Source organism: Lepidothrix coronata, unplaced genomic scaffold, assembly GCF_001604755.1.
Source record: "Lepidothrix coronata isolate B3197 unplaced genomic scaffold, Lepidothrix_coronata-1.0 Scaffold39, whole genome shotgun sequence".
Lineage (NCBI taxonomy): Eukaryota > Metazoa > Chordata > Aves > Passeriformes > Pipridae > Lepidothrix > Lepidothrix coronata.
The window spans coordinates 4,077,886-4,086,527 of NW_016690219.1; the positions used below are offsets into that span (position 1 = coordinate 4,077,886).

The 8,642-nt window shown below is 45.2% G+C and overlaps 2 protein-coding genes across 2 annotated transcripts in view; both read left to right on the top strand.

Annotated features, from left to right (window-relative positions):
• The first annotated feature begins 1,315 nt into the window (after window positions 1–1,315).
• Window positions 1,316–2,504, top strand: LOC108496373 (taste receptor type 2 member 41-like). The gene has a single exon (XM_017813011.1). It carries the CDS (start codon window positions 1,557–1,559, stop codon window positions 2,502–2,504), a length of 948 nt encoding a protein of 315 aa, XP_017668500.1. The 5' UTR covers window positions 1,316–1,556.
• Window positions 2,505–3,734: 1,230 nt separating this feature from the next.
• The window catches only part of LOC108496352 (taste receptor type 2 member 10-like), a 13,140-nt gene continuing 8,232 nt past the window's right edge, over window positions 3,735–8,642 (top strand). The window contains exon 1 of the mRNA XM_017812988.1: window positions 3,735–3,808. Coding sequence (XP_017668477.1) covers window positions 3,735–3,808 — 74 coding nt within the window. The remainder of the gene's footprint in view (window positions 3,809–8,642) is intronic.

Genomic DNA, 8,642 nt, shown 5'->3' on the forward strand with positions numbered 1-8,642 from the left:
CACCATTGTCACCCTTGAGGCACCATTGTCACCCTCGAGGCATTTGCTGGCATGTGGATAAATGCTTTCATTGTTTCTGTGATTTGAATGGCTTGAGTCAAAAAGAAAACCCTGTTCTGTCGGCAAACCCAGAGAAAATTCACACGAGAGCATAAAGCACAGAACAGGCCATGAGAGGAAATGAAAAATCTCAAGGCAATGTTCAGCCTTCCATCAACATCATCAGCTCTCAAAAGAAACAGTGTTTTTGCATGACTACATTCAAAACAAGCCGTGATACTGGCATTTTCTAGGCAATATGAAATAAAGGATAATGAAGTTCTCACCAGAATTTTATGAAAAATCCATGGATTGCCTGAATGTATTTCAATGCAATGTGTGGCAGGTACCATGTTTTGTTGTTGACATGAACACCAGGCCTTATGTAAAATCATTTCCATGTGTCAGTGCTGTAGTGAGAGCCTTCACAAAAACATGCAAATAGAAACATGTGATAGGAGTATTGACATGACATAGTGACATGACATTTATGTCCCTAAGATAAAAGGGCATCATCATTCTGAAGAGACAAAATGCTGGGGGTTTATTTCTTGTAACCATAGAGCGATTTCTTGTGACTTCATTTTATCCTAGTTACACCACAGCATCAGCTGAGGCCTCGTTGGCACCTGTGGTCCCGATGTGCTGGGTCCTGTACTAACCCAGAGTCTAAGAGCGCTCCATGCCCTACAGAGCTCCATAAACCTTGCCTATTAAAAACCCAACAGCTTTCAGAACTTAAATTAATTTGGAAGCTTGACAGGATTTCAGGGTGCAGGGAGCCCAGCATGGTCCCATCCCTAAAACTCTTCCCATTGCCAACACATGAGATTTGAATCCTGGCACAGAGACACGTGCTGACTTTTATCCTTTTCCTGCAAATTCTTCAACTTAATTCTGAAAAAGAAAGTCCTGCTTTTCATTCAGTGCCCTCCCATATCCCCTATGTGGCTCTTCACTAAAAATTAAGGTACTAAGGGTGGGGAAACTAACCGGGATTTCAGTAGCTGTGGAGGATCAAAAGGAACTCCTGTTATCCAGTATCTTGGTTGAACTTGAGAGCTCCTGGACTCTCAGATGGAAGAGCACAGTGATTCCCCTGATGTGCTCTGCTGAGAGAACACCTTGCTCACCAAGAGCATCACTGGTGGCCAAGGGACAGAAGAATTCAGATCCTAAATCCTCACAGGGATCAAACAAGGGTCACCCACAAAATCACAGCACTGTCCTCTGCACAAAAACATCTCCACTCTCTGTGCCACCCAACACAGCCCTCCTGAACCAACATGCAAATCCTGCACACTGACACTGACACCAGGTAAGGGGATACCCAGCACATTTACATCCCTGCACCTGCCCTGCTCTCAAGACCAGCGGCGCCAAAATCCCCCCCACCAGCAGCTCTATAAAGCTCCTCTTTCCACACCTGACACTCAGGCAACAGCAGACGCTGACCTGTGTTTGGCATTGGTGCAACAGCCCCCTTGTCCAGCACAGCACTGCTCCCAGCTCCCAGGATGGAAGCTTGTCACTCTCCAGAGCAATTCAATGTCACTTCATATGCTGCCACATCTGTGGCCATTGTCATCCTTGAGGCATTTGCTGGCATGTGGATAAATGCTTTCATTGTTTCTGTGATTTGCGTGGCCTGGGTCAAAAAGAAAACCTTGAACTCTAATGAGAAGATCTTGCTGGTTTTGGGATCCTCCAGGTTTTGGTTTCTGTGTTTTGCATGGCTTTATTACTTTCTTTCAAAAATGTATCGACAATACCAATATGTTCACCCCATATTTCAACTACTTGCACTTGTTCATAGATTTTTTAATTGTTCCGAAGTTTCTGTGTCAACCTGTCTTTGTGTCTTTTATTGTATAAAAATTGCCAATTTTAGGAACAGTTTCTTCATTTACCTGAAAGTAAAAATTGACAGGATGGTGCCCTGGCTCTTGTTGGGGTCAGTTCTTTTCTCCCTGGTTATTGGAATCCTTCTCTTTGAAATCATTGAGAAACCTCAATGTAACAATTCCACTGCTCTAGAAAATTTTTGGAAAGTGAAAATCAAGATAGATGCACATTTTCTTCCTATTTATTTTATCACTGGCTTTGGATATGCTGCTTCATTCGTGGCAGTCATCCTTTCTGTCCTTCTCCTTCTCTTTTCCCTCTGGAGACACAAACGCAACATGCAGACAAACTCCATGAAGGACCTCAGCATGGATGCCCACATCAGAGCTATGAAATCTATTCTCTCCTTCTTCGTAATGTACAGCATCAACATTATATCTTTGATTGTGACAATAATTTATTCAGCGGAGGGGAAAAGTGTCATGATGTTTCTTTTTTATGTATTTCAGTATGCTTTTCCAGGTGTTCATTCCCTTATTCTGATTTTCAGCAATCCCAAATTGGAAAACACACTGCTAAGGATTCTGCCCTGTGTGAAGTGCAAGGTTGGCATGAGGTAAGAACTGTAGCAAAAGCTGCAGCCCATGCAAATTGTTGACCTTTCACTATAGAGAACAAGTCAATTAATATCTAATACAATCTACTGGCAGCGTAGATGGTAGAGATGTTTACTCTTCCCCATCTAAGTTAAGAAAACTGCATTCAAATATTTTGACCTAGATTATTGTGACTTAATTATTATTATCATCATTGAGTTTAGATAATTTTTGAGCTGAATTATTGTCAATAACAACTTCATTTAGATTTAGACCTGGTACATGCAAAAGGGCAATAAGAACACTGCAAACCTGCCACAAATGCTTCATCATCTGCTGATAAAACTATTATTAGTAATATTGTTTAGTTTAGATAATTTTTTGAGCTCAATTACTGACATCGACAACTTCATTTAGTTCTTGTATATGGGCTGGTTGCAAAAGGGCAATAACAATAATGTAAACCTGCTGCAAATATTTTGGTATTCACTGATTGAAAACACTGAACTAAACAACAGGTTTATCTCTGTTTTAGTTTACATTTCTTGCTGCTGTGGCCCTGTCCTAGTGTAATATGATGAGCTGTCTATCACTGTCTATCCATGGCTGATAACTGATGTGTGAACATGTTGATCCCTGTCACTCTCCACAGGTGGTCACTGACACACAAACAGTGATGCAGGAATGGCCGTGGGGGGCACAGGTGGGTGCAGAGCCCACTGCTCACTCCAGTCCTGAGTGTCTTCTCTGCCTCACTTCCTGCAAGAACAGGATTGCCCTGCTCTGTGTGACTGCTCTCTCACTCTGCTTTTACTTGTAGATGAGATCTGGCTCAGTAAAACATCTGGGAAAGCGGGATTTGTGCAAGGTACAGCATGGAATAAAGTCCTGCTGTCATCTCACAGTGACCCACAGGCAGAGGTACAGGGTGCTTGGGTCATGTGCTGGCAGTTGGGGACCCGTGGGTGTCTCAGTGAGGCAAGGTCAAGGCTGCCCTGTGCCAGGGAAAGCCAATTCAATGCTCTCAAAAGAACCCACCGTGGGACACAGCTCAGCCCATCAGTGATGGTCATGGCTCCTCTGTGAAAAGATAATTTAAGTGGTGCAAAAACTCAGACTGGTAAGGTGGAGTGAGGAAAATTGTAAGAAACAGTCCTGCAGCAACAGGGACAGCGAAGGAAGGGGAGAGGTTGCTCCAGGTGCCAGAGCAGACATTCCCCTGCAGCCCCTGGAGAGGACTGTGGTGAGGCAGCTATGCCCCTGCAGCCCAAGGAAACCCACAAAGAAGCTGAGATCCACCTTCAGCCCATGGATGACGCACCAGCAAAGTAGGTGCGGTGGGTGTATCCTGAAGGATTGCAGCCCTGAAGGATTGCAGCCCATGGAGAGCCACTCTGCAACCAGCTTATCCTGAAGAACTGTAGCCTGTGGGAAGGACCCTCACTGAAGCAGGAGAAGAGCGTGAGGAGGAAGGAGTGGAGACAGCTTGTTATGATGTGACTGCAAACCCTATTTTCTGTCCCCCTGCATTCTGTAGGGGAGGAGGTAGAGACTCTGGGAAGGAAGGAGTGAAGTTGTGTATGGGATAATTTGAGGGTGGAGACAAGGAGCCAAGCTGGGTTCACAGGCACCCAGCTTGAGATGTTTCTATGTTACTGTGCCATGATTAAATTGCTTTAAAGATCCAGAGGTCTGAGACTCTGCTATGGGAAACCCAGTGGCAGCTGGTAAGGAAACCTGGTCTGACTCTGGGGGTGTGGGGTGTGCAGGGGCTCAAGTGGGGCACCCGTGGGCTCACAGGAGCTGCCCCCTGCAAAGGGGCTTCGGTCCCAGCAGTGAAAGTCTCTGGTGGAGGGGTGGGACTGCCAGAGTGCCTCCAGGATGGGGAGACAGGAAAGTTTCCTTAACACCAGCATGAACAGAGCAGAACCTCAATTGTTTCTTTATGTCACCAGCTCAGGCAGCTCAGGGGGACGTTTTACCTCCTGCCCAGGGCCAAGGTGTGCACTTCTCATAACATCACCTTCAAAAAGCTTCCTCCCTATCCATGAAATGAGAAAAACAACCATTTAGGCCAGAGCAACTTCTCAACCACTGTGATATCCCCTTTTCCAAACACATTCTATCAGATTGCCTCACTACCAATCCATCTCTTTAAACAGCAACTCCCCAGAAACTAGCAAATAAATAACTAATGCCACTTTAGAACATGGAAGCCCTCCTTCTGTGCCTAAGCAGGATTTGGGGTTGAATTAACATTTCCATAACAAGTTCATAACACCTGCCCAGAGGAGATTTTTATTCTCTTTCCCAGGACTGTGTCCTGAAACAATTGTGACCTTCTGAGCATTGAAGTTGAGTTATGGATGGAATGGATTTGCCCAGAATAAACTGGGCATCTAAGAGCCTAAGTAGTTAGTGAACCAAGGCTACTTGTCTGGAATTTGGGTTGGACCTGATGATCTCAGAGGTCTTTTCCAACCCAGCTGATTCTATGATTCTATGATTTCCCATCATAAAGGAGAAAGACAAGGATTGTGGAGGGTAAAGAGGTTCAGCCTGAGCCAAGCTCTGATAGACACAATTGTGTGAGATGTGTGAGATGTCTCTCAAATCCCAGTACATCTGTGTGCCCATTCAGATGCAGAATCACAGGGGTCTGGTGCCATTTGAGGTGCACAAGGGCAACCAAAATATGCACATTGGCTTGTAGATACAAAGTCTTGGGGACTTCTCCTTTTTCAGTGGTCTGGAGGGCATGGATTTGAATTAAAAGCTGACACCTATGTTTCAAGCACCTGATCCAGATCTTCTATGCTTTGAAAACCCAGCATTTGAGACTCTGATGTTATACTCTTATTTTTTTAAGGTGCCAGATTGTCCACATGGAGCTGAGTCCAAGCCCCAGGCACGGTCTGGTCCTGCTCATTTTACAGTTTCATGTCATATCCCTTTATAAGCAGGGATAGTAGAGAGAGGACTGGGATAGATGAAGGCAGTTCATCTTCTGACCTGTTGGAGTAGAATTAGCTTCTGTTGTCTTCACACACATACAGGGAGATAAAAAAGTTTAAAAAAAAAAACAAACAAAAAACAAAACAAACCAAATAAAGAAAAGAAAAACCAAAAACAACCCCCAAGTAACCCAACTAAACCAAGAAATAAAACAAAGAACTACTACTAAGCCTACACCATATTTTCTGTTCTGTCAGCCAAAGCAGACTAAACTTGGAATTACAGAATAGAAACATAGAATCATTAAGCTTGGAAAAGACCTCTAAGATCATCCATACCAACCAAGCACTGCCAAGCCCACCACTAAACCATGTCTCTCAGCACCATAGCTGCACAACTTGTGAGCTTCCAGGAACAGTGATTCCACCAGTTCCTTGGGCAGCCTGGGTTAATGCCTGAACACCCTTTCAGTGAAGCAATTTTTCCCAAGATGTGGTGTAAACCCCCCTGTTTCATCTGGAGGTCATTTCCTCTTATCTTGTCCTTGTGGCCTGAGAGAACAGACCAATACTCACGTGGCTACAGCGTCCTTTCAGGCAGTTGCAGAGAGCAATAAAGTCCCTCCTGCACCTCCTTTCCTCCAAGCTGAGCCCCTCCAGCTCCTTCAGCTGCTCCTCATCACATTTGTGCTCCAGACTCTTCCCCAGCTCTATTGCCCTTCTCTGGACTCACTCCAGCATCTCATTGTCTTTCTTGAATTGAGGGGCCCAAAACTTAACTCAGGATTCGAGGTGAGGCCTCACCAGTGCCCAGCACAGGGGGCAGGCACTGCCCTGGCCCTGCTGCCACACTATTGCTGACACAGGCCAGGTGCCATTGGCCTCCTTGGCCACCTGGGCACTCAATGGCTCATGTTCAGCCACTGCCAAACAGCACCCCCAGGGCCTTTTCTGCTGGGCAGCTTTCCAGACTCTCCTCCCCCAGCCTGGAATGCTGCAGGGGGTTGTTTTTTTGTGACCCAAGTGCAGGACCCTGCACTTGGCCTTGTCAAGCCTTGTCAGACAAAATCTGCCTCAGTTGATTGATCCAGCCTGTCCACATCCCTCTGCAGAGCCTTCCTACCCCCCCACACGTCAACACTCCTGTGGGAAGATGGCTGGGGGTAAAAATTAGAGGAGACTAAGAATTATAGGGGAAAATAAAGCTGCTACTCCCTGGATGGAATGAGGTTGACATGCTCCATGATGATTCCCCACACAATCATAAGTACCTGGTACCAGGGATGGAATGGAGGGTGGGGCAGAGTGAAGATTCTGTGGCCTCCCTCCGTAGAAATCCCTGCAGGGGTTGCAACTTAGTGGGACCTTGTAGTGAATAAGACTGCACAGTACCTGCCAGCCAAGGGAGATAGATAAAGATGTCCTGCTGCTGAGCCAACAACTATTCAAAATCTGTCTCCTCAGATGAACTTGGTTCATTACAGCCTAATTGTAATTTTAATGCACACCTCCATCCCAAAGTTCTGACCACCCCTCACTGGGCATGCCCTCTATATTCTGTTGACTGTATCTTTAAAAGCAAAGCAAGAGAATTTTATGCCGATCAGAAACGAAGATATTTATGACTAAAGTCACTCAAGCTCCACCTAAACATGAAGAAATAGCATAAAAGGAAGTTGAGAATGGGGAATATATCAGGGAAGACCCAATCGAAACTGCTGAGATAAGTCAATGGGCTGAACCTGTCTTCTCCCCCTGTAAGGACACCGACTGGTTAACAACCACACTCCACGTGTGCTAAATATTGCTAGTAGGATTGGAGCTTGCTTTACGATATACTATATTGCTTTAAATACGTTTTTGCAGCCAGATACTATCACCAGCAACCTTCAAACCTTAACCTGTCACAATTTTGTATTAATAATGAGTGTTATTCTGTAAACTGCTGGAGTGAGTCCTTTACAGGTCCTAGCAGTTGCCAGCAAGGGATAGATAACACATTCAAATAAAGTGGGAAGACCTGCTGAGGGGTCTCCCTTATGCTGTTGGCTTAAATTCATTCAAACCAAGCTATGACATTGATGCTTTCTAAGCAATAAAAGATAAAGAGAAGTGAAGATCTCAGTGGTATTTTTACAAAAACCTCATGACTATATGAATGGATTTCAAGGGTGTGGCAGGTGCCAACTTTTGTTGTTGAGATGAACTCCAAGTCTTCTGTGAAAAACTTTCCATGTGTCAGTGCTGTAACAAGGCCCTTCACAAAAACATGCAAATAGGAGCCTGTGATATGAATATTCATGTAACATACTGATTGCCTCTATGTCCCCTGGAGAAAAAGACATCACCGTTCTGAAGACAGAAAATGCTGGGGGTTCATTTCTGGCAGCCATAGAGCAATTTGCTGTGATTTCAATTTTTCCTGGTTACACTACAGAATCAGCCAAGGTCTCGTTGGTACTCGTGGTCCCAATGTGCAAGGTCCTGTACTAACCCAGTGTCCAAGGGCACTCCATGCCCTACAGAGCTTAACAGACCTTGCCTGTCAAAAACCCACAGTTTCCAGGACCGAAATTCATTTGGAATCTTGAGAGTATTTAGGTGAGGGAGGAACCTAGCATGGTCCCATTCCTAAAACTTTTCATATTGCAAGTAGATGAGATTTGAACCCTATCACAGGGACTCATGATGCTTTTTACCCTTTTCCTGCATATGCTTCAACTTAACCCTGGAAAAAACCCCGCAGTTTTCCTTTTGCTGCCTACCCACCCACCCCACTATGTAGTTCTTCAAAAGTCTTAAGGCCTTACCATGGGAAAACTAACTCCACATGCCTGTGGAGGATCAAAAGAAACTCTAGTTTTCTAGCACATCGGTTGAACTTTTCAGCTCCTGGACTCTGAGATGAAAGAGCACAGTGACTCCCCTGACTGTGCTCTGCTGAGAGCACACCATGCTCACCAAGAGCATCACTGGTGGCCAAGGGACAGAAGAACACAGATCCTGAAGCCTGACATGAATCAAACATGGGTACTCACAAAATCACAACACTGTCCACTGCACAAAAACATCTCCACTCTTTGTGCCACCCAACACAGCCCTCCTGAACCAACATGCAAATCCTGCACACTGACACTGACACCAGGTAAGGGGATACCCAGCACATTTACATCCCTGCACCTGCCCTGCTCTCAAGACGAGCAGCACC

What these genes read in the sequence shown, in the direction of transcription:
- LOC108496373 (XM_017813011.1), top strand. Translation starts at nt 1,557, where the DNA reads ATGGAAGCTTGTCACTCTCCAGAGCAATTCAATGTCACTTCATATGCT.